The sequence below is a fragment of the Eulemur rufifrons genome, chromosome 2 (assembly GCF_041146395.1).
Source record: "Eulemur rufifrons isolate Redbay chromosome 2, OSU_ERuf_1, whole genome shotgun sequence".
NCBI classification, from domain to species: Eukaryota; Metazoa; Chordata; class Mammalia; order Primates; family Lemuridae; genus Eulemur; species Eulemur rufifrons.
In genome coordinates, this window is record NC_090984.1 from 30,608,522 (window position 1) to 30,634,327 (window position 25,806).

The window sequence follows — 25,806 nt, forward strand, 5'->3', positions numbered from 1 at the left end:
AAAGGTGACAGTGACATAACCAAGAGAAGTGGCTGCACAGGGCAGGGCAAAGGGCACAATGTTCTCTGGATTAGAAGTGGCCCCTGCTGAGGTCAGCCAGCTTGGGGTTGTCCTTTAAAGGGATCTTATTGCAGATCTGGAGGGCAAAGGGGCCCCAGAAAAGGGAGGGTAGCCAGAAGTGGCCAAAGTTAAGGTATGTCCCTACAGAGGACGCACAGGTAGAGGGCCGGAGCAAGCATCCCCGAGCAACCCACAGAAGCATGCAGAAGGGAAGATCCGGCTTTGGCTATTCATCGCACCAGAAGGCCCCTGGGATAAAACCCAGCTGAACTGGCCATGGGGGATCCTGGCTCAAGCCCTTCCCTCCAATACCTTCCTAAGGAAAGGCTTAGGCCTGTAATCCCAGCGCTTTGGGAGGCCGAGGCAGGAGGATTGCATGAGGCCAAGAGTTTGAGACCAGCTTGGGCAACACAGAGAGACCCTGTCTCTACAGAAAATTTTAAAATAGCCAGGCATGATGGTGCACGCCTGTAGTCCCAGATACTCGGGAGGCTGAGGCAGGAGGATGGCTCAAGCCCAGGAGTTCAAGGCTCCAGTGAGCTATGATCGAGCCTGAGCAACAGAATGAGACCCTGTCTTTAAAAAAAATTAAAAAATGAAAAATAAAGGAAAAGATCAAGACATTCACACTAAGGCACAGACCTTTAGAGTCCAATGAAGATGTGAACATATGCTAAAGCCAAAGCAATACTTAGAATAGTAAAAAACATACCCCCAATGATAAATCTACATAGATATAAAACAGCTATGGCTATCTCAGCTACAGTACCAAAGATGAAACATCCAAATTTCCTTTATGATCACACTATTATATTAATAAATAAATGCTAAGTTTAAAAAATCCCCCCTCGACAGTTTTGCTTGTTCTGCGCCTCCCCCACCCTCTCTGTGGACAGCACGCAGTAGCCTAGCAAGGACTGGCGGTGGGAGATGCTCCACAGTGTGACGTCTTTCTGTTCAAAGAGACACGAAGGAGGGTGAACTGTGAGGGGCCTGTACATGCCGCAGTTAGCAGGGCACGAAGACCACTGCAGGGCTTTCTTCTTCCTGCTGGGGCACGAATATCCACATCCTGCCATTTGAAGCTGCAGGTGGCAGGCACAGACACCTAACATCCTTTCCTGGGGCAGGGCAGGGGCTCAGAGGCAGGAGAGCTGGGGGGAAGGCAGCCTTGGCCCTGGGCCCGGTGCCCTCTCCCCTTCATCCAGGGGGATGCCCAACATCTCCACCTCTGGGCGACCTTGACAGCAACGGTCACTCTTCCAAGTGGAATTAATCACTCTCCATGGGCCCTCAAAGCCTCCCTTTCTTTCATTACAGCACACGTGGCATAACCTGTCTTGTCATTGGCTCTGACAGGTCTATCTTCCCTAGCAGGCCTTGAAAAACGTACTGTGCCCAAATGAAATTTGAAATGAAAACACTCCTAACCTGAAAACACAAAACTGAACAGGGGTTTGCAATTTTAAAAGCTTCTTTGTAGAATTTCTGATTGAAAGATTCTGGGTAAGTTCCTCAAGGCTGGATTTTCTCCTACTCTGCCTTTGGTGCTCCTGCTCTTCTGGCCCTGAGGTGCAGTCATCTTTGCCTCCTGGGTAAGCCTGTCCCAGCGGGGACTGTCCTTTCCCCTCTCTATACTCCCAGTGTCTGGCACAGGGCAGGACCTGCTCAGCCCATGTTTCCAGAATGAAAGAAACCAGCCTGACCTGAGTCTTAGGACCTGACTCAGCCTTTTCATCCCAAAGGATGAGCGTGGATGGACTCAGTGCAGGCCCCAAGGGCGTCAGTGCCCCAGGAAGCAACCTGCCGAGGAGGGCGGGCACAGGGTTATGCATGGATGCTGGTTCCAAACCCAGCTCTACCTTTGTCTTGCTGTGTGACCTTGGCTAAAGCATCCCCCTCTCTGGGCCTCAGTTTCCACAGCTGTAAAACAAGAAGGTTGAACTGGCCCTTGATGAAGACTCCTTCCAGTTCTAAGATCCTGAAGTGCATTAGTCTGTGAGTTCTCTCCACTACAGCATAAACAGAACTCCCTTTCCCTGGCCAGGCACATTCATCAGAAGATTAATAACAGAGTCCATCCCTTTGTTGGAAGCATCATTTAGAATTTGCTGCAACATATTTTGCCTGATGATTCACAACAGTCCACTGATAAGAGTCATTTGCAGGGTAGCCCCTTCTGGTCCCCTCCCTCACCCCTCCTCAGATTGGCAAAATCCTGCTCGTAAACTCTCCACCCAGAATGACCTAATCCCGCCTCGGTGCTCCCACCCTACTTTTGCCATAACCACAGTAGGGAATGAATCACAGGGAAGGCAAATAACCAGTAAGGTGTGGCCACCATCCCCGGCAACAGACCACCCTAGTGGATCCCAGTCCTGCCCAACCCACACCAGGCAGCGCTGCCAACCACCCCGATCTGCCCTCTGGATCATAGCTCTTGACTTGATCATCGCCACTTCGGATCATAGCGCTCAACTAGGATTGTAGCGCTGAGTTCCTTGAGTGAGAAACTGTGTCCTGGGCACATTTATGCCACCAACCCGTAGCACAGGGCTGGCCCATAGCATGTGCTGGTAAAATGCCTGCTGGATGAACATAAGACACACTGTGGTCTTTGGGCCCCCGGCCCCTCCAGCACAGCAGGGTCAGAAGACGGCACAGGTGAGGAGCCAGAGCCTGGCAGGGGGCAGGGGCTTCTGCACCCTGGTCAGGAGCCCAGGGCCTCAGGGTCACAATACCTTGTCTTTGACGCTGTGGTCACAGCCAGAGCCCACGAGGAAGTCCAGAGCATCCAGCTGCCCGTACTCAGCTGCCCTGTGAAATGCCGTTCTTCCCAGCTGGCCGGGAGAAGGAGCGTGACCCTTCCTTGCCCAGTCAGTGGGCACACTCGCCCTGCACACCTGCCTCTGTTTCCCCAACCACTCTGGCGTTGCAGTGGCCTCTCCTGCCCCAGACATTCTCTTCTCTCCTTCCCCCACCCCACACATCCTGCCTGGAAAACCCAGACCCAACTTCTCCACAAGAGCCACTTGGTGAGGGCCCCTCCCTGCTGAAATCCTCCCTACTGCCTAATGGATGAGGAACAGATTCCTGAGGCTGGAGGTCAAGATCTCCAGAGGGGCCCCAAGCACCCCCAGGCCTTCCCACCCAAGATTCCAGTCCATCAGAACCCACACTAGAGCCCTTTCCCACTTCCAAAGCGCTAGCAAGTCTCTCTCCTCCATTTGGTCTCACACCCCTGATTTCCAATCTTACCCATGAATCTAGTTCATTCACCAAAGGCCACCTCCTCCAGGAAGCAAAAAGCAGTGGCTCTCTTCTCTAACCTAAGGGCCTCTCTGAGGCCACGGACCATGCTCTGCTCACATTCTGCTCGTCGGTAGCCCAATACCTCTTCTGCCCACAGAGCAAAGGACGCACTCAAGGAGTGCGGTAACCCAGAGGGCAAGAGTGGCCCCAGGAGCCCCCGGCCCAGTGGGAAAGACAAGTGGCCCTGAGGTGCTCTCACCTTGTCTGCGTGGTCCAGGGCCACATCCTCCAGGTCCTCCATTATGAACGCCAGCACTGGCACGTGGCCTCTCTGGGCTGCGCAGTGCAGTAAGGTCAGGCCATCCTGGAAACAAGCCCAGGGTGGTCCCTGCAGTCTGCGAAAGGGCGCCCTTCTCACACACTGCAGTCCCTCAGACGGCGAGCGTCTGGGCCAGAGCACAGCTGCCCCATGAAAACGACACTGTAAATGATGCACAGGCCCCCGGGATAACCCCCTCTGGTGCATATTCAGCCCTAGATGGGCTGCTGGGAGTGGGGACGCCAGAGTTCAAATCCCAGCCCTGGCACTCATCAGCCTGTGGTCTTGGGCCGGTTACCTCCACCTCTCCGAGCCTCCATTTTCACATATGTCACAAATTAGGACAATAATCTCTAACCATCTCAGTTGCTTTGTTTTGTTTTTTTTTTTTTGAGACAGAGTCTCGCTTTGTGGCCTGGGCTAGAGTGAGTGCCGTGGCATCAGCCTAGCTCACAGCAACCTCAAACTCCTGGGCTTAAGCGATCCTACTGCCTCAGCCTCCCGGGTAGCTGGGACTACAGGCATGCGCCACCCTGCCCGGCTAATTTTTTCTATATATATTTTAGTTGGCCAGATAATTTCTTTCTATTTTTTTGTAGAGATGGGGTCTCGCTGTTGGTCAGGCTGGTCTCAAACTCCTGACCTTGAGCAATCCACCCGCCTCAGCCTCCCAGAGTGCTAGGATTACAGGCGTGAGCCGCCACGCCCGGTCCATCTCAGTTGTTAATGGAGAGGACCTACAGGAAAAGTATTTTATAAACTGAAAAATGATTCACACGTGTAAGGTAAGGTGTATAGCACTAGCAGTCCCCAGAACCTCGCCACAGAACAGTTAAGAAGGTTCTGGGCATCTATCTGCCTCCCTTGATACAGCTGTTAATGAAGAAGCAGGTGACTAAGCGCCCAGTGCATGTCACTAGGAGGTGACCTCCTAACCTTCCAGGGAGGACTGAAGGTAGACGTGGTCTGCAGGGACTAGAGGGAGGTGGCCAGGGTTGGGGGTGCGAGGTAGACAGGAAGCAGTTCTCCTGAGCCCAGAGGCAATAATCAAAGGAGGGAGGCTTACAAAGCCCGTTTATGACCCAGAGTCTGCACCTCTGCCTTGCACTGAGGTCAGGTTATTTGAAGCACTGTGTTAAGTAGCAGACTGCAACCCATCAGTGGGCCATAAAAATCAACAGAACAAGGTTTTATATCTTGTTTACATCCCTTCTCTGGGAGCCGTCGGGCACTGCCACCACCGCCAACACGATCCTAACAATGGCATGAGGTGGACTTCTTATCTCTCGCTGCCCTTTTTGCCTGTGGGCCCCATCTCAAAATAATGTTTACTTAAATACAAAAATAAATTATATACGAAAAAAATTTTAATCAAATACACAGGCTTACAATGGTGCATTAGTTTCTTACTGCTGCTACAGTAGGTTACCGTGAACTTACTTAAAACAGCAGCAGTTTCTTCTCTTACAGTGCTGGAGGTCAGAAGTCTAACGTGGGTCGGCAGGGCTGCATTTCTCCTGGGAGCTCTAGGAGCAAATCCGTTTCCCGGCCTTTTCCAGCTTCTAGAGGCTCATGGCCCGCATTACCCCAACCTCTGCTTCCTTCGTCACACCTCCTCTCTGTCCCTCCTGCCTCCCTTTTTCCCCTAAAAGGACCTCTGTGGTTACACTGGGCCTTTGTGAATAATCCAGGATAATGTCCCCACCTCAAGGTCTTTAACTTAATCACATCTGCCAAATCCGTTTTGGTGCTAGGGATTAGGATGTGGACATCTTTAGTGGGGCCGTTATTCTGCCTACCATAAAAGGAAACCAATTATATTGAAATAGAGTTATCAAAATATTAAAAACCAAGTTTTCAATCTAGTAACATATGTATTTCCTTACTGATCCATTAAACAAAAAGATCTAGTACAAGGTCTAATAACTGCCATTATTTCAAAGTATGAATGTAAGGAGTATTTTAAGATAGCTGCAAAGACTTTAATGTGATATAAAAATAGCTACATTTTCTATCAGTGATAAAGTTACAGGTACTAATGCCACCTATATTCATCATCATTGAAACAAATGCTAATTGTCAAGTAGAAGTTAGTGAAAATAAATATGCACTTTTTTCTGATCCAAGTTCATAGGTGCCCTGAATTTTCTCCAAGAACCCTGGTGAGAACTCCTAGCTGAAGGCATCTGGCCCAGAAATGTTTGCATTGTCCTAAGGGCCACTGACACCCTAAAAGCTGAGACGCCGGTGGAGGGATTCCAGGCACTCTCACTTGCCGGGGCCCTCCTCCCTCAAACCACAGCGGACGCCAGTGAGCAGCGAGGCGGGGCCAGGTCCCCTAGTGTGCCAGGCACCAAGCCAGGCACTTTACACACAGCACTGCCCTTCCCCCCCACAGCTCCAAGGTGGCTACCAGCATCCCCATTTCCAAATGGGAAAACTGAGGCTCAGCGTGATAAAGTAACTCGTCCAAGGTCCCACGGTTGGTTAATTATGCTGTGGTCCTTCCAGCCCACCCAAGTGACCACAAGGGAGGCAAAGCCCAGTAGGAAAATGGAAGAGGCCCCATCTCCTTGCCATTTTATCTTCCCAACTTCCCTCTGGGGGAGTCACTTTGATTCCTCTCTTGTAAATAAGGAGGCCGGCCAGAGGGCTGGGGACGGTCCCAACATAGCTGTGCAGTAAGTGATCAGAAGAAAAAGAAAGAGGGACAGGCAGAGGTGGGTGGGGCACCGGAGGGGACAAGTGGAGGCAGGGGCAGAGGTGGGGCAGGCCCGTGCATCTGGGGCAGAAGGAGCACAGGGGCAGCGGGCAGGGGGCCTGCCCTGCCCTGAGGCTTACCTTGTTCTCACAGTGGATCTTGGCCCCGGAGTTGACCAGGATCTGGAGGATCCGCAAGTGGCCGAACCAGGCAGACAGGAGAAGCGCGTTCATCCCAAACTGGGGGAGAGGACACGGAAGGGGGTGAGCAGGATGTGAGGAGGCGTGGCCTTGCCACCTGGGCCCTGTGTCTGCATGGCAAAACCATAGGAGGGTAAGGGACCATAAGTGCCACTCAGTCCAGGGAACCCCAAGTTTTAGGAATTTAAAGACCAGGAATTTTTTTTTTTTTTTTAACAGAGGTTGATATACTATAGCAAACTGTTTTTTTTTTCGGCTAAATGAAATTTTAAAATAAGACAGCTGCCATTTACTCTCATCATCATTTCATAAAGAAAGGCCACTTTAAAACAAACAAAAAAAAATTTGGAAGGAACAATCTCAGAATATATTCTTTACAAACACAGCTTCATGAAAACACACTACATTGTCCTTCCTTGTTTTCTTTTCTTTTTTTTTTTTTTTTTTTTTTGAGAAAGGGTCTCACTCTGTTACCCCAGCTAGAATGCAGTGGTGTCATCATAGTTCACTGCAACCTCAAACTCCCGGGCTCAAGTGATTCTCCTGCCTCAGCCTCCCGAGTAGCTGGGATTACAGGCGCGTGCCACCATGACCGGCTAATTTTCTATTTTTTGTAGAGACGGGGTCTCGTTCTACCTCAGGCTGGTCTGGAACTCCTGGCCTCAAGTGATCCTCCCACCTCGGCCTCCCAGAGTGCTAGGATTACAGGCATGAGCCACAGCACCTGGCCTTGTCCTTGTTTTCCAATTTGCTATAACTGGTGAAGACCTCATCCTGGACTGGCGTTTGAGAATCGACTGTTAAAATCTCTCACAGAACATTTGCAAAGCAGATGGCTTAAGTCTACAGCACCTCACCACCACACAAGGCATCCCTGCACAGTCAAACATTAGAAACCCCTCCTTACACTCTACTGAAATCTGCACCCCTGCAATTTCCATGCCGCCGGCCCTCTGTTGCAACTGATAATATGTCTAGTGCCTCTTCTGATGGCAGCCTTACACCCATTTGCTCTTCTTTGACACTGGCGCAGTGCTCTAGGGTCACCAGAGCCCCCTCACTGACCTTAGCTGTGGTGGGATGCTGCATGTGGGCAGCCCCTGCCCCCGCCTCCCTTGAGTCTTTTCTTCCCTGTGAAGAGCAACCCCAGGCCTCCAAACATGCCTCCTGGGCTGCACCCAAAGCCAGCCACCCTCCTGGGGATGGTGTTTCGCTGTCCCTCCTTTGTGAGGGGTACAAGGCAAAAGTGTCTTAGTGGCTGGCACCAGAATTCCTCTTAGGGAGGGAACTGAGTGTTTGGGGTGAAAGGTGAAATGCAGAGGGAACTGACTGAGCAGCAGGCTCTGAAACCACAGAAAGTTTCACTCTCTGCTTTAGCAACCGGCAGGAATTTGGAGGTAGGCAGGCGGTTGGGGCAGGCAAGGACAGCACTGGAGAGAGAAGGGGAAACAGAGGCGGGAGACAAGACAAGGAAAGGGCCAACGGACTTTAAAGATCAGAAAGTCGAAGAGAAGATTTTATGATTTTTATGCTGTTTTGGTGTGTGATGTAAAGTCCCCCGTACCTCTCATTTTGGAAAGCCATCCCACACCCAAGGCTTGTATGAATGGAGTCCCTGGAAACCAGGGAGAAGTACCATGTCTAGGGTGACACCAGGGTGGAGACAAAGGACTATTTGCAAAATTGCAAGACGACAGCAAACGTTGAGCCGAAACTAGAAGAGCGAGCCAGCAGTGACCGTAAGAATTTGAGATCAAACCTCGGGCAAGGCATTGGGCTGGGAATGGAGCCTCAGATGGGGTGTGGCGCTGCCCTCAGCTAGAGCCAAAGGGGCCAGGAGACCCAGCACTGGCCAGAGCTCAGCAGCCGGTAGCATATCAGTAACCGGGCTGGCTGGAGGAGGGAGGCAGTGAATGGGCACGGCAGTGTCCAGAAGCAGAAGGCCACGGAAGCGTGGGAATAGCGAGGGTGAAGGCTCAAGACCAGGGGAGGGAGAGCCGTGGGAGCCAGAGTCTCCCGAGGGTGGGACCCCAGAGATACTTCGCTCTCCTAACCAGCTTTCCCCCCCACACATAGTTCCTAGGAACTGTCCAGGCCAGAGCCCCGTGGCATATCACTAGAGACCTTCCTCCAACACCAGGATTTCCCCTCTCCAGTGTCCCCTGCCCTCCTGTTACTAAAGTAGGTGTGCCCACCAGCCCGTCTTACTCTTCAAAATGTATTTATTGCTGCTTGCAAAAGAAACAGAGAGAATTTACAAAAGGGCTCTCTTTTACTGTTCTCCCCCACAGCTTCTTTTCTCACTCAGCCCCTGAAATAACAGGGGGTCTTTGTGGGGGGTCTTTGTGGGCAAAGCATTGATGCAAGAGGCTCCAGAGTTTCACCAGGAAGCTCAGACTAAGGACGAAGACATTCTCCTAGAGCCACCTCTAAATGGGACCTAAGCAGGCACAGGGAGGAGAAGGGGCAGGGGAGTGGGGAGGTAGGTGCTGCCGCCCCACCCCAACCCCAACTGGTAACAATTTGGGGTGGGGGGTGCCTGGGAGCATAGAGAAGCCAGAACAAAGCAAACTGTTTCCATGGACAACTAAGTCTCTGCAGGATAATTTATAGTTTTTTTTTAATTTAAATTTAGATCCTTAAGTGTATCTCCCTATCAAATGTCATTGTCAGATTCATCCCTTTTCCCAAACCCATATGTAGATTCTTCAGTGCTCTCTCAGCACTGTGCTGCCTGCCAATTTCAGTATAAGACCGTTAGTCTTTAGCTAAGTCTTTGGTTAAAGTGTTAGCCAGGGCAGAGCCCTGCAGCACAACATGAGAGACTGTCCTCCTGGTGACTTTGGAATCAGGCCTTTATCAATCCACCCAATTATCTGTTCTACGGCCCATATCTCTCCCTGCTCACATGGTATCATCAGGAGGGACTGAAAAGGCTCTCTGAGAACCGAAAAGCCCTTGGAAGTGGAGAGCTCTTTATTATAGTACAAGAGGAAGGTGGAATCAGTGCTGTGTCCCCGGCCCCCAAGACTGTGACTCCCTGTGCACACTGCATCTGAGTGGCTGCATGCTAGCAGCAATCTCAGCGACCGGCTCATAGACCCAGAGATCTAATGCCCCTCCCGACCCTAAGACAGACAGACGGACAGACACAGCACACAGACGTGCCTCAGTGAGGGGCCACGTACCACATCCTCCTCGTCCACAGCAGCCTCGTGCTCCAGGAGCAGCCGCACGGCCTGCTCATGCCCCGCACCCGCGGCCCAGTGCAGGGCCACCCTGCCCACCTGCAGGACACAGAGGACACCTATCAGGTGTCACTGCCCCCTGGCTGGCTGGCCCACCTCCCACCCCCTCCCTGCCAGGACAGCTGGCTTGCAGGCTGGAAGGGCCTTTGCTGTCTCTGGTGACCAGCTGGCTGGGGACCCAGCTCCACTCTGGCCCCCTGTTCCTCCCCAACACAGCAGCAGCTCCGAAACAAATGCAGTAAAACAGAGTGACTGGATCCATCTGTCCCCCACCTCAAACTCTTTCATGGCTTCCCACGGTTCTTGGGACAAACTCCTAACTCGGGGCCTACAAGGCTCTGCATGGCCTGGCACTGCCCACCACTGCTTCTCGGAAAGGCCAAGCAGCTTGCCACCTCCAGGCCTTTGTTCCTGCTGTCCCCCTGCTGGGCAGCAACAGGTGGCCTGGGATTACTCTCCAAGTCCCTGAGGGGCGCCTGAGTGCCTGGGTTCTCCCAGAGCAGGTGAAGGGGCCTGAGAGGGCCTGGGGGAAGCCGGCCTCTGTGTGCTCTCAGGGAAGCCACCTCCCCTCTCTGGAGACCAGCTGTTCCTTCCTTCCTCAGGGCTGCTGCCCATGCTCTTCCCTCTGCCTGGACCACTGCCCTTCTTCACCTGCTCCTCGAAAATGCCACTTCCTCAAACCCCCTCTCATTCCCCTCCACAGCTCTTAGGACAACTTATCACAGGGAGAAAGAACCACTTGTGGCAAGTTCTTGCTTAATGTCTGTCCTCCTTATCTGCCCATCTGCCAGCCCCTGGCTGATGACCTTTGACCCCTGCTCTCCTGGCTCTCACCTTTGTTCCTTGGGTGTACCTTTCAGATGGGTCACAGAGGTTAAGAGTTTGACCTCTGGAATCGTCCAAGCCTGGCTTGGAATCCTGACCCTGACCTTGGACGAGGCCCCAACCACTCTGAGCCTCAGAGCCCTGGAGACAACGCAGACACAGAGAAGAGAGGCTGAACCTCCCTCTAAGTTAACACATGCAAATGTGTCTGTCTCCAGCCCAGTGCAGTGTCCCCTCTGTGTGGTGGCATTAGCACGGCACTATCCCAGGTGCCCCGGATTTGGAGGAGCCCATTACGCACGTGGTTTCTGGCCCTGACGTTCACCCTCCTCCCGATCAGCTCCTGCATCCTCCCGATGTCGTTCCGGCGGGCAGCCTCGTGGAGCTGCCTCTCCAGAGGAAGCACTGGGGGGAGGAAAGGGGGTGCGGGATGAGGGTGAGGGTGCCCCACACTGTACCACACGGGCGCTGCAGAGGGGAGAGGTGAACGGCCTTTCTCTGCCCCTGAACATTTCCCCGGAGGGGGGGGCTTCCACCTAGGAATGGGGGGAAAGGGGCATGGCTCTCCCCGCTCTCGAGGTCTGGGGCCTCCCCAGACTGGCTGCTCTTCCTTACCAACTCACCCCGCGTCCACACGGCCAGGATGTGGCGAAACCCTGACGGTGGGCAAGACCATCCACAGCAGCCCAGGTGTGTGCCCCTCATGCCCCTCGGGGTGCCCATCATGCAGTTTTCATGTCCCAGTGGAGCCAGCAACTACCTTCTTCACAGCTCTCGGGTGTAGAAGGCAGCCAGGATTTACTGAGCCGCCTACAGTGTGCCAGCCCCAGGCAGGGCCGGAGGCCCAGTTACGTCACTTGTGCACCTTCCATCTCCTCGTTCCCCCACCTCTTCTCCTTCATCCCTGCATCCTAAGCAGTTCACCTCCCCACTGTGAGGCTCGCCCCCATCACTGCACTTTTATCTCAGAGAGTCTCACACTAAGGGAACCTCAGAGCTCCCCCTGCCAACCCCCGTCACAGGCAGCTGCAGGCTCAGGGTCTTTCTGCAGGTGAGTGTCTGGCCAGGAGGACCCAGGCCTGGTGACACGGTCTAAGGCTCATCCCACCAGACCCCCGTGCTGCCGTCATCCTGACTGCTCTTGACTGTGAGCCTGTCTGGTCTCCTCGGCCAGACCGTAAGGTCCTTGGGGGAACTGGTCACACCTGACCCTTCCTGATCCGAAACAGATGACAGCAGTCCCAAAGCTGGGCACAGGGAGGAATCCACAAACCTCTCCTTCTATGAGTGACACTAATAATGCCCAGACTAATGGATACCTGTCCCTCCTCCAGAAGGGCTCAGACATACTAGCACAAAGGACAAAAATTTCCTGGCCCTTCACACAGTCATTACAGGGCAAGTAATCTTGCAGTTTTATAGCTGCCAAACCCACATCCTGCATGTTTGGTCCAGTGTGAATGTCTGGACCCAGCCCCTTTGTATATCCAGGGACAGGTAACCAGTGTCTTGGCAGGGAAGTCTAGGATGCACCTTGGTAACAGACAGGCCTGCCACGCAGTTTGTTTTTCTAGACAGATTCCACACAGCTTTCCAGATATGGAAGAGGACCTCATGGATACGACCTGTGGACCTCACATCTGCTACCCTAGGGCAATCACGTGGTCCTGGGTTCAACTCTGGCTGAACTACTTCCTGGCTGTGTCACTTAGATTACTCGATTAGCCAGTGCCTCAGTTTCCTCATCTACAAAATGGGGATGTGAGTTGCCTGCAGTGCCATTATAAGAAATAAGATATGAAAAGCCCCTAGCACAGTGTCTGGCACATAGTGCCCACACCACCACCACTATCATCATCATCATCATCACTATCATTCCTCTAAGGCAAAGTGTCAGAGAATAAATTCTGGAGGCCAAAACCCTGGAGGTGGTAGGGTCTCCTTCATTTAGGGTCCCTGAGCCAGTGAAGCCCCAACCAAGGAAAACATACTCTCTTCCCACCCCCTGCATTGTTTTTCTCCATATGCTGTGGCACATGCTATATTTACATATTTGTTAGGCTTATTGTCTGCTTATCCCATTCCAATATAAGCCCGTGGGGTGGGGGATTTTTGTCTGATTTGCTAACTACTATATACCCAAATTCAGGCCATGGCACATACTTGTTGAATGCATGAGTGATACACGACTCATTAAATCTCTCCAGAGGCTGTGAACTATAAGATGCTACCCCAGTTAAGATTCATTAGTCCCCTAGAAAACCAAAATATAAGCTTAGGTCAACGGCAGGAAAGAGGCTCCAAGGGATAGGCAGCTTCACGTCAATACTTCAGAGGAGGAGGGTGCTCAGGAGAAAGACCACCTTCTGAGTGTGGTCCCCATCCATGGCTCCACCCTCACCCTGTCCCAAAGGGGTCTGCCTACCGTGCAGGTGAAAAGGGGCCCTTCTCAAGATAACATAACAGGCTTTAGAAGAGCCCCTCTCAGAACCAAAGCATCTCAGTTGAGCACTATGTCTCGAGCTTTTCTTTCCTTAACCTTCTGATCCAGGTTTGGAAAAGGCTGTGGCTTCCGGTGTGAGCTTACAGAGGCTTGGGTTCTAGTACCTGCTCTGCCACTTTCCAGTAGGGGGATCCTAGGCTACTCACACCCCCTTGGGGGGAGGGTGAAGAAAAGGATCTGGATGAGTCCCTTCCGGCTCTGGCACCCTCTATCTTAGCTAAAACCCACAGGGAATGGCCTGGTTTGTGTTGGCAAACAGCCAAGAGTCTCAACGGAGAGCCAGCAGACACTGCACAGAGCCAGGCCAGAGAAGGTCAAGTTAGAATGAAATCCAGTCCAGTCTCATCTCTTCCATTCATCTCCCCCATGCGCCCTCTTTCTGGCCACATCCAGTACCCACTGTGCTCTCTGGTCGCTTTGGCCCATGCTGTGTCCTCCGCCCAGAATTCCCTTCCACACACCCCAATGTGCCGCTGTTACACACTTTGCAGGTCCACTCAGGTGATCTCTGCCCCAGGCAGAGCCACATACTCCCTTTGACACAATTAACACCTGATCCAGCCCCCGATCCCCAACACCATTCCTCAGCTGAGTGGATAGTTTACTTCTCATTTGGGACACTGTAGGTCTCACAGGAGCCCGGTGAGCTGCACCATGGGGATTTGGAGAGAGCCCCGTGGGGATGTGGAGAGAACCCCTGGCTTCAGCTGTCAGGGCTCAGCCAGGGCTGCAGAATTGAGGACTCCCGGTGAGGACAATCCTCCCTCCTCACGCCCAGGCAGTGCCTGTCAAAGCTCCCCCAGGCCAGCCGAGCCCCAGACACATGCAGCTGCCTGGCCTAGAGGCCCTGGCACTGGCACACTCCTTGAGCGACGCCCTGAGGTGCCCTCACGCCACATGCGGCCACCCGCAGCGCAGCACCCTGCTCTCCTGTGGGTTTGCTTCCCCATCCGACATGCTCTCCACTCCCTACCCAACACCAGCATTCGGCGGGAGCTGGGGCCTTCAGCATCCTACCACTGAATGGCTGTGTGACCTTTTACAACACACTTAACCACCCCGTGCCTCACCTTTCTCATCTGCAAAATGGAGATAACAATGGGTCTACCCATATGGCTGCAGTGGAGATCAAATGACGGGCCTGTCCTGCCTCAAGGCCTCGTCCCACCTGTGCGTGGGATAAGTACAGTACTCAACGAAGGGTCGCTAGTACCTTTATTATTTGTAGCTAATGTCTCCTCAGCTGCGGCTCCCCGCTCGCCAGGCGGGTGGCGCCCCCGAGTCCCAGATTCGCGGCCAATGTCCCCTCGGCCCGGTGCCACAAAGGAGCCCAAGACCGAGGTGGCCACGCGGACCGCGCCAACCTCACCGTTGGCCGCCCCTGCACGGATGCCGGGGTCCACTCGGCCTCGGCCCGCCCCCCGGCTCCCGACCCCGGCCCGGCGGCGCGCGGACTCACGGCCGTCGGTCTCCCACGCCAGCTCCTCCTCCATCCCGCCGCGCAGCAGCCCGGCGCGCGCTGATCCCGGCGCTAGGCGCGCGGCCGCCGGGGCGGGCGGGGGACAGAGGGGAGCGGGCGCGGAGCCGGGGGAGGGGGCGCCCGCGCTCCGCACCCCGCGCCACCGCCTGATCGAGCGCAGCGGCAGCGGCCGCCCGGGTCCCGGACCAGGCTGCAGGTCGCTCCTCCTGCCCCTCCAACCTGCCCTCGGCTCGGCGCCTTCCAGACCCGAGTCCGGCGAGTCGGGGCCACGCCGGGCTCCGCAGGGCCCCCTGGGCGTATCTCCTTGCCGGGACCTCTCCCAGCGTCCCGGGCCCTGGACCCGCGCGCGAGGTATGGGCTGGCACACCCCACTCCACCCCGGGCCCAGAACTCTGGGGGCCCTGGTCCTGCCGCCCCCAGGCGCAGAAAGTCAGACCCCAAGGACTTGAGCGGGCGAAGTTTGAGGAACCTCAACCCCAGCAGATCTGCAAGCACAGGAAGAGATGGTCAGATTTCTTTGTGATCAGAAAAATCAAGTTAAAATGACAATGAGATATCACTTCCACTGATTAGACTGGCAAAAATTAGAAAGCTAGATAATGCCAAATGTCGCCGGAGAATGTGGAGCTACCACAGCAGGTGGCTGTCGTTCTGGAAAACAGTCTGGCAGGAATGAAGGAAATTAACCACAGGGAACCTTAAAATCCAGTTCCTAGATACAGATCCCCGAAATTCTGTTGCGGGCCCATAAAGGGACATGCAGGAGGATGTGCATTACTATGTCGTTTTGTGGTTTCGGGATTTGGAGGCAACCTGAGAATTCATCACTGTGAGACTAGAGGGGTGAAGTGTGGCCTGTGCGGCACTAGAAGGAAGGGACAAAGTGTCCTTGTGGCAATGCATATTTAAGCACCCAGTGCTGGGCAGAAAAAGTCAAATAACCAAATGAAACACAACACCAACAAAAATGTTTAAAATGCATGTACACAAAACCAGGAAGATTGCAAAAATACATCCAGACAAAAAGATGCACATTAAACACATCAGAATGGGTTGTACTTCAGACCCTTGCGTGATGTCTATGTCTTTGCATTTTAGGCTTTAGGGCATTTTATAGCTTCTTTAAATTTAAGGGTAGTGGGGTCCCAGATATCTCTACCCCAAGTCAAGAAGCCGGCAAAGCCATGATAGGTGTAGTTCCTAGTTCTTTGGGAATGAGAAGAGGAAGAACAGCTTTCAGTCAATAGCCCATAGGGTACAGTTCAGGAAGGCTTCCTGAAGGAAGAGGTATTTGGAATGACCTTTGAAAAACAATAATGATAATAGCTAACAATTAATAAGCCCTGAGCCAAGTACCTTGTGTTATCTCATTTTGTCCCCCAAACCAAACTATGTAATGGGTGCTGCCCTCTTCACTTTATGGGGAGAAACTGAAGCACAGAGTGGGTAAATAACTCTCCTCACCTCACACCATGACTGGCGGGCCCAGGGTTCTAACCCAGGTGTCTGATTCTAGAGCCATGACATGAGCATCTGGCAGGTGGACAGGACCTTGATGGAGTCAAAGTGGGCAGACAGCAGAGAGCTGGTCACTCTCCACGTCCTGTCCTCCCAGGTGGATGGGAGCAGACGTGCAGGGAGCAGCTGCCCGGCTGCCATCCTGATGTCTGTGTCCCTGACGTTGTATGGGCTTCCTCTAGGAGACCTCCTCAGCCCTGTGCTCCCACATTCTGCCAGGGATTTTTTATTCTTTATCTCACTTAATCCCCACAACAATTCTGCAAAACAGACATCATTGTACCCATTTAATGGATGGGGAAACCAAGGCTCAGAGAGGATCAGTAACTTCCTGAAGTCACAGCAACAAGCAAGTGGCAGAGGCTAGACTCAAACTCACTGCGCCACACTACCAGTTCAGTCTGGACCAACCTGGCTCATTCTTTCCAACCCCTTCCCATCCTTTAAGTTCAATTCTACAGGATCCCTCCCCAGCCTCAGCTTCTCAGGAAGCCTTCCCCAGAAGCCACAATAACCAGCTAGTGATCTAGGTCAGTCCCTTCCCCTCTATGGGCCTCGGGCTCCTCATCTGTAAGACTGGTGAGGTAGAGGCAGGTCTGAGAGACATCCAGCCCAGATGGTCCATGGCTGGACACAGCACAGTGATCCCTCTCCAACAGGTAGCCAGGCGTGGAGGGGCCCCAGCACTGGCGGCAGGTTTCTCCATAAGGTGTCCCTCCTGGCTTTTCTTTGTCCTTACTTCATCTCTTGAGAAATTAGAGTTTGTTGGGATTTTTTTTAATATAAAATAGATCTGTGACACGTTTCCCAATCTACCTAGTTGATTTCATGTTCTTTTGTTATTTGGGTGACATTCTGTTAAAAAGACAGAATCACAGACCCCACTCCAGACCTACTGAATTAGAATCTGCATTTTAACAAGATCTCTGATGATTCCTGCGCGCATAAAAGTATCAGTAGCGCTGCTCTAGTCTGCCCACAGCACTTCATTCCAATCCATTTTTTCAGGCTTTTTTGTCTCTGTTTTCTCCGAGCAGGTCTAATCTCTGTGTATTAGCTACTGTGTCAGTCCTTTATTGGCATTATCTCACTTATTCCTCCCAACATCCCTGAGAGGTGGATGCTGTTATCAGCCTCATTTGCAGGGAGAAAATCAAGGCCCATCCAAGCACAGAGGATGAGTCATAGGTCTGAGGTCACAGCCACTAAGTGGCCAATTCAAACCCAGCATGTGTCCCCAAAGCCAGTGTCACTGGGCCCTAAGCTATGCAGCCACTCTCATTGAGGGGAGAGCTGTGGATGCCTGCTTCTGTGCCTGCCCTGCAGGGGATAGGCACAAGCCAGTCTCAGGACATAGTCCATGACCAGCCTTATCACCTCACCATGGTGCGCACCTTCCCTTCAAAGCCCCTAGGGCCACTTGCTGGGATTCTGGGGTCTCTGCTGACGTTCTGTCCTCAGAGGAGCCCAGATCTGCAGTGCACCCTGGCCTGCTCCACCTCCTGAAGTGCCTTCCCCAAGGCATGCCCATACCCTGGGATACACAGTGGGGACCAGCGACACAGGGAACCACAGCTAGAACCTCAATTTTACATGATGTTTGAGGAAGGGGTGGGAAAGTTGCATTTGTATTAAAACTATCATGGTTATACTAGGGAGTAGGATGCAAAATCCAGTGGGCCACTTTGGACAAGGCCCCAGACATTTGGGTGTTCACGCTGCTCTTCCTGGGGGTGTTTGAGGGAAACAAGCCCAGGATGCAGGGCCCATTTTTCACCCCAAATCCCTGACCCTTGCCTTATGTCTGTACACACACATACACACTATAGTGACCCTCATGTCATGCTCAAAGCAGACAATACTCAGCTCCCCATAAAAGCTGCCCACATCCCCTTGGCATCAGGGACGTGTGGAGGCGAGGGACAGGAAGGACATGTAATTCAGAGATCAGAAGCATTGTCAGGATGGAGGGAGAGAGCCCTAAGAACACAGCACAGGGACCTGGGGCGGGGAATGAGGAGGGACTCCCGACCTGTGCTTACCAGGAGTGAGGGCTGCATGAGTGTGTGTGGCGGAGGGAAAAGACTGACCTTACTGACCTTAACAGTGATTAGAAATACTGAGGTCATTTCTGAAGGATAGCAAAATAATATTAATAAAAATAATGAGGAAATATCCACATGAGTAGAAACAGATGGAAAACGTGGTTTGACTATGGAAAAGTAATGTCAATTATAGTCATTTATATCCTCTGCATATCATTTTACTCTGTCAACTCTGTGCCTTAGTAATGATGCATATCAAATGTCACTATTTTTCATCCTCCAGGAATGGGGAAAAAAACAATAAAATTAAGCTTGTGAAAGTTCCTCCAGCAGGACGAAACTCCTCTGTCCTGCCTCAGGGCCTTTGCACTTGCTATTTCTTCCTGCTTGGAACATCTCTTCCCCACCCTTTCCCCATGGCTGGCTCCTTGTCATGTTTTGAGACTAGCCTAAGTGTCAATGTCCCAGTGTTAATTGTGCCACCTCATCCTCTCTGTCTCTCTCACAGTAGCCTATCTTTCCTCCAGAGCGCGGCCATAATTTGTAAGTCCATGACCCTCAAATAACAATGGGTCCATCTGTTCCCCCTCAGAGCCCATCATCCTGTCATTTCATACTCAAAAGAAACACAACTCTGGTTCCAAAAGCCTTAAAAAATAATGCAAGCCATTATTTTTAAAGTGGTATGGTATTCAGGAAAGTTCAGACACAGTGAAACTTCCTAAAAACCCTCTTTCAACATCCCTTTCCCCAAAGGTCAATTCATCCCAACAGGGCTCCATTCTCCTCTCCAATCTCCTTCTCTGCCTCTCTAAATCAGACTCTTTCTCTTTGCCACACCCAAATGTCCTTTGCCCAGCCTCAGTTTTCATACAGAGTAATTTCATCTGCTCAACCCTCCTGCCACGAGGTCTCCCCCATCACCTCACAGCCCTCCCGGGTGCCCAGGAGCAGCCTGTCACCTCCTTCAGAGGTTCTAAAGACTCATAGTTCAATGCTTGTGAACAGGCCGAGTGACTGTCTATTTGTTTAGTTGCTTATCTACCTCCCCCACTTCCCTTTAAGCACTACTGTTCACCATTAAATCACAGGAGAAGAAGGAGGGAGGCAGGGATAATGAGAGGGACAGTGGTGACAACATGACCCCCCAAGTTGATGGGGGGCCTGATCGTGCAGGCAACATTTGGATGGGGTCCAGATGACCCTGGATTTTACTCCTAGCTCTGCCTTTGCTGGGATTGGGAGCTGATCTCTCAGCTGGCCTGTGACCACGAAACTCCTGCCAGTCCCAAAGAATGACTTAGAATGGCCTGAGGTCTGGACTGTGGGGCCTCTGGCTGGGGTGAAAGATCAGGACAAAAGATGATTTTTTTTCCCCTAATATTTCATTTTGAAAAGTTTCAAACCTACAGAAAAGTTGAAAGAATAGTACCACATATTAATATTCTGCCACATTTGCCTTATCTAAGAGAAATGAGTTTTGTAAAATAATTTTAATATGAAAACTTTCAGGCCAGGTACGGTGGCACACACCTGTAGTCCCAGCTACTTGGTAGGCTGAGGCAGGAGGATGGCTTGAGGCCAGGAGTTGGAGGCTGCAGTGAGCTATGATCAAGCCACTGCACTCCGGCCTGGGCAACAGAGCAAGACCCTTTCTCCAAAAAAAAAAAAAAAAAAGAAAAGAAAATTTCAAATATACACAAAGGTGGAGAGAATAATATAATAAACCCCACATACTTATCACCCAGCTTTAGCAATTAATAATCCGTGGCTAACTTCCTCCTCCTCCTGAATTATTTTGAAGTAAATTCTTAAATATAATTTTATCCATAAATGTCAGTATGTATCTCCATAAATAAAACCTCTTTCAAGGCCGGGAGTGGTGGCTCACATGCCCGTAATCCTAGCACTCTGGGAGGCCGACGTGGGAGGATCGCTTGAGCTCATGAGTTTGAGATGAGCCTGAGCAAGAGTGAGACCCCATCTCTACAAAAAATAGAAAAATTAGCCAGGTGTGATGATGCATGCCTGTAGTCCCAGCTACTCTGGAGGCTGAGGCAGGAGGATCACTTGATCCCAGGAGTTTGAGGTTGCAAAAAAAAAAAAAAAAAAAACTTCCTTTAATAATATAACCTCATTACTATTTTTACACCTAAAATTAACAATAATTTCTTAATGTCATAAAATATCCAGTCAGTATTCAACTTCCCCCAATGGTCACATGTAAGTATGTATGTATATATGTATGTATGTGTACTACAGTTTTTCCAAATCAGAATCACAATAAGCTCCATATATTAAAATTGTTGGTTTCTTTCTTGTCTTTTTTTTTTTTTTTTTTTTTTTGAGACAAAGTGTCACTCAGTTGCTGGGGCCAGAGTGCCATGGTATCATCCTAGTTCACAGCAACCTCAGACTCCTGGGATCAAGCAATCCTTCTGCCTCAGCCTCCCAAGTAGCTGGGACTACAGGCATGCGCCACTATGCCCAGCTAATTTTTCTATTTTTAGTAGAGATGGGGTCTTGCTCTTGCTCAAGCTGGTCTCAACTCCTGAGCTCAAGTGATCCTCCTACCTCGGCCTCCCAGAGTGCTAGAGTGCTAGGATTACAGGATGAGCCACCATGCCTGGCCTTAAGTCTTTTTTAATCCACAAGTTTCACATACATATCTCTCTCTCTCTCTCTTTCTCTCTCTCGTAATTTATTTGTTGAAGGTACTGAGTCATTTGTCCTGTAGAGATTCCCACAATCTAGATTTTGCTGATCATTTCCCCACAGTGTCATTTAACATGTTCCTTTGCCTCCTGTATTTCCTATAAATTGGTATATTGATCAAAAGACTTAAGAGTTTTGGCAAGGCTGCTTTCATAGCAGTGGAGTGTACTTCCACTAGACGGTGTATAATGTCTCCGTTTGCGTGATGTTAGCAGCCATTAATGGTTTCCTAAATCCATTTATTAAACCAGCGTTTGAAAACTGGTGATGTTCTATTTCTATCATTCCTTCTCAATTTATTAGCTGGCACATTTGTAAAAAGTGAAACCTCCCCCTCAGCTATCTGATTACTCCAAGGTACATTTATATTGGAAAGGCATCCTTTCCTTTTACAGTGTTCTCCTCTATTCCCCAGTTTTCCCAAACAATGAGATGGCTTCCAAGCATCCTATGAAGTGATCAGTGTGGCATTTGTTTCATTTTACTATCCCTCTACAGTAGGGATTCTATCATATTCGGTGTGTTTTATCCATTGATGTTATTTTCCATATTGAAGCTCATATTGTGTCATTTTGGCTAAGTTGGCTCCTGAACCCTTTTCCTCAACCATAGTAGTCTTTGATAGCTTCCCTGCTTCTGATATGACAAGATACTCCAGAGTCGTCTGGTACATTTCCAGCACCAGACCCAGAATCAGCCAAATTGAGGAAATCAGACATTTCATACTTCATAACTTAATAACAAGTGATTCACAGTGGCATATTTGGGTAGATGGATTGTGGGTATTTTGTTCCTTGTCTGTATTTTAAAATTTCTTTGGTAATGAACACACATTATTAATAAGACAAGAAATAAAAAGTTGTTTTAAAATTCTCTTAAGACAAAGGCCAATAATCATAAAGAAAAATGAGCTAAAGAACAGACTGTGCTCAGAAAAAAAAAGGAAACGGCTCTTAAACATATAAAAAGATAACAAATTTTGCTTGTAATGATAGAAATGCAAACTAAAATGATACAGAATTAGTAAGTTTGGCAGTTGATATTTCTGACACTTCACTTTGACACTTCTTGTTTTATTTTTATTGTGAAGGTATTATACATCTTCAGTCTTTCAAGCACATGGTTTGGCTCATGATTATCTTCCAAATTTTTTTTTTGAGCAATTTTTGTGCAACCATGGATAAGTCAGAAATTCGTGTTATTTTCGAATATGAGTTCTGTTGTGGAACCAGTACAGCACTGGAAATATCAACAAAGTGTTTGGGAAGAAAGTGGCCAATGAACGCACAGTATGTCGATGGTTTGTGAAGTTCCACTCTGGTGATTTTAATCTTGGAAATGAGCCACGTGTATGACCTGAGACCAAGGTGGATGATGATGAGCTGAAAACTGTAGTGGAAGCGAATCCGTCTCAACCTATGTGTGAATTAGCAGCAAGGTTTGATGTTACTATTCCAACAATGTTGGACAATTTGAAACAAATGGGCAAGGTAAAGAAGTTGGATAGATGGGTTTCACGTGCATTAAACGAGTGTCAGAAGAGAAATCATTTCGAAGCTTGCCTTTCTTTGCTGTCACCACATAAAGGCAAACCATTTCTATACCGTATTGTTACATGATTGGTCAACAGAGGCCAATCCTCTTACAAGACAATGTTCTACCACATGTCGCAGAAACAATGGTGCTCAAACTACAGAAGCTGGACTTGGAAACTCTCTGTCATCCACTGTATTCACCAGACTTTGCACCAACTGACTACCACTTCTTCCAGGCTTTGGACCACTTCTTGCAAGAAAAAATGTTCAATTCTCAACAAGCTGCGGAAAACACCTTTCGAGATTTCAATGCCACTCGCTCTCCAGGCTTCTTCGCTGCTGCCATAAATGAGCTACTGTTAAGACGGCAAAACTGTGTCAACAGTTTAGGCGCACGCTTTGATTAATCTTACTGCGTCGTTTGAGATATAATAAACTACATTTTTTATTTGAAATCGGACATTTCATATTTAATGACCTAATATCTATTTAGGCTAGCCCTTTCCTAACAACAACAGCCACAAAAAGATAGACACACATGCACAGAGTGGTAAAATATTTGTTGGTCTTGCACCAGCACTTGGGAGCCAGACCAGCACTGGTCACCTCTCTGCTTAGAGCATCAGCTGTGTGAGGTGAGGGAGGCCTGGAGTGCCTGGGGGTGGGAGAGGGTGGTAGAAGGTTCTGGCCAAGTGGTGTCTGGAGTGGCTAGTGGGCAGCCCTTGAAGAGGTGCTCAAACAGAGAGGCCAGTTTGATTGCAGGTGGGAGGGAGCATCCTCCGGAACAATTGCTCTCCCAAAGGGGGGTAACGAGCAGCAGGAGCACAGGCTGGGAGACCTAAGCTCCAGTCCAGGTCTGCGCTGCCCAGCTGTGTGACCCTGGACAACTCTCCCCCGCTCTCCGTAAGGAAATAGGCCTGATGCTCTTTTAGGCCCCTACCCACTCAAGCCTTACATGGAGGTGATGAATAATCCATTGGCAGGAGAAAGCGTTAACGACCTAAAGGCAGGCAGGGCCAGATTATTTTCAGGGCCCAGGCACTCTCTAAACTCACAGACTCGGACCTCACCCCCATCTCCTAGCACTTGTGTGCCCATGTCTTCCCTAGTCCTAACTCTGCCACTCTCTAGCTCTGTCACTAAATCTCTCTGACACTCAATTTCTTCATCTGTAGAGGAAAATACTTTTTTATAGGGTTATTTCAAAATGCCTAGCGTAGTTCCGGGCACACAGCGGGCGCCCCAGTATGGTGGTGGTTATTATCCTCTGGCTCTCGACCTGACCCCTGGACTATCGCATTTAATCATTGTGACAACCCTGTGAGGCAAATGCTCCATTTTACAGAGGAGGCAAGTGAGGCTCAGAGAGATTAATACTTCGCCCTGGGACACACAGCAAGCAGTGGAGAATTGAGAGTGGCATCCAGGTGTGACTCTCTGCAAAGGCGAACTCCGCAGTGGTGCCCATGGCGCTGGACCCCGCGCTGGGTCCCGGGCGAGGCCGCGGCCCCAGGTGAGCTCCAAGGGCCGTCCGGCCGGCCAGCCAGCAACCGGGCCTCACTCCGCTGGAGCACTCCGCCTCCAGGGGGCGACTCTCTCACTGGGAAGGAAAGCAATTTGAGGAAAAGCCTCAGAAAACAGCGCAAGCGTGTACCCAGGCGGGGAACACGTAGGCGAGCACGTCCCGCTTCTCGGCGCCCGACTGCTGGGCGCTGGGCGTCCCCCCGGAACCCTCCCGGGAGTGGGCGGAGCCCGCGGGGCCCCGCTGCTGTTCCGGTTGTCGACACGCGGGGGAGCCAGAGCCGGCCGAGAGCCGCCGCGGAACGTACCGTAATTCCCTGCGGTGTGCGCACTCATGATCTGTCCCCACCACGGGCTCGACGGTGACGGAGGCCACCTGAGGTGGGCTGGGTCTGCCGGTGAGGGAGGAGGCTTTGCGCGGAAAAGCGGGGTGTCCTCCCGCTCTGAGTCCCTCCCAGCTGGCTCCTCCACGCCGGGCTCCCTGCTGTGCTGTTTTCTGAGGCTTTTCCCCCAAATCCTCGGTGAGGGTTCCCGAAGGCCAGGCTAAGGACCTGGACCATGGCGGAGGGGAGGGGGCTGAGGGAGGAGGAGGCGCGCGGCGAGGATGTTAGTAAATGTGGGATTAACTCTTCATTTATCCCCGCTGTCTCGGGCCTTTCTAATGAGGGGAAAGATGGAATAACTTCATTCACAGAGTTTGGGAATTACTATAGGTTCCTATGAGAGGAACGTGCATTTTTAAACGCTGCCAGGGCCGGGCGCGGTGGCTCACGCCTGTAATCCTAGCACTCTGGGAGGCCGAGGTGGGCGGATCGTTTGAGCTCAGGAGTTCGAGACCAGCCTGAGCAAGAGCGAGACCCCATCTCTACTAAAAATAGAAAGAAATTATATGGACAGCTAAAAATATATATAGAAAAAATTAGCCGGGCATGGTGGCTCATGCCTGTAGTCCCAGCTACTTGGGAGGCTGAGGCAGGAGGATCGCTTGAGCTCAGGAGTTTGAGGTTGCTGTGAGCTAGGCTGACGCCACGGCACTCACTCTAGCCTGGGCAACAGAGTGAGACTCTGTCTCAAAAAAAAAAAATAAATAAATAAAAATAAACGCTGCCAGAAGCGGGCAATGCTTAACCCAGATGAACTTCTAAAGGCCTAATTTTTGAGACTGTGACAGGCAGATGGGAGAGCGGCGTTTGCCTGGAGAAGGGACGGGATGACCTGGCGTTCCTGGGTTGAGGGGTGAGGCAGCGTCTGTATCTAGATCCCAGAGCAGGGGCAGGGTGCAGCCTGCTGTGAAAGCCCAATACACCCGGGGACGTGGGGTCCGGGTCCCAGGCCTCTGTAGGAAGGTGGCAGAGCCATGTGCAGTGTCCTCGGGCAGTGCCCACGGCCCAAGGCTCTGCCAGTGCCCACGGCCCAAGGCTCTGCCAGCCCAGCCAGCGCGGCTCAGGCGGGGGACAGGAGGTTGGTGTTGGGGGAGACCTGGGGAAGCAAGGCAAAGAGAAAGGGAAAAGGGAAGGCCCCAGTTTTCTTATCAGGAAGGTGAGAATAATACTACTACTTAATGCAAAGGGCTGTTGTGAGAATTCAATGAATTGGTGTTCCACAAAGTGCTCTGCAACAGTACAAAGGCTAGGCAGGAAATCTCTTCTGCGGAGGCCTCCCCGATTGCTCCATACCCAAAACGCAGCTCTTTCCTGGGGGTTCCCAGAGCCCCTGGTCCAGCCTTCAGTGCCAGCCCCGGCCTTTCTGGAGGTAACTTTGTTTTGCAGCTGTCACCCCTGCTTCACCCTCCTACAGTACTATCCCCACCCCAATCCCTGCCTGACTGTGAACTTTTTTCAAGGCAGACATGGCGGCTAATTCATTCCTGTATTCATTAAAAAA

The 25,806-nt window shown here is 51.2% G+C and overlaps 1 protein-coding gene across 2 annotated transcripts in view; it reads right to left on the minus strand.

Moving 5' to 3' along the window:
* The window catches only part of ANKDD1A (ankyrin repeat and death domain containing 1A), a 35,661-nt gene extending 21,060 nt beyond the window's left edge, over positions 1-14,601 (minus strand). The window contains exons 1-6 of one of the 2 annotated variants that reach the window (XM_069458983.1): positions 14,568-14,601; positions 10,907-11,010; positions 9,691-9,819; positions 6,473-6,571; positions 3,572-3,676; positions 2,802-2,900 (exon numbers count right to left, since the gene is read on the minus strand). In XM_069458983.1, coding sequence (XP_069315084.1) covers positions 2,802-2,900; positions 3,572-3,676; positions 6,473-6,571; positions 9,691-9,819; positions 10,907-11,010; positions 14,568-14,601 — 570 coding nt within the window. Of the gene's footprint in view, positions 1-2,801; positions 2,901-3,571; positions 3,677-6,472; positions 6,572-9,690; positions 9,820-10,906; positions 11,011-14,567 lie in introns of those variants that run through there. The other variant, XM_069458993.1, reaches the window with a different exon arrangement.
* Between the last annotated feature and the right edge of the window lie 11,205 nt (positions 14,602-25,806).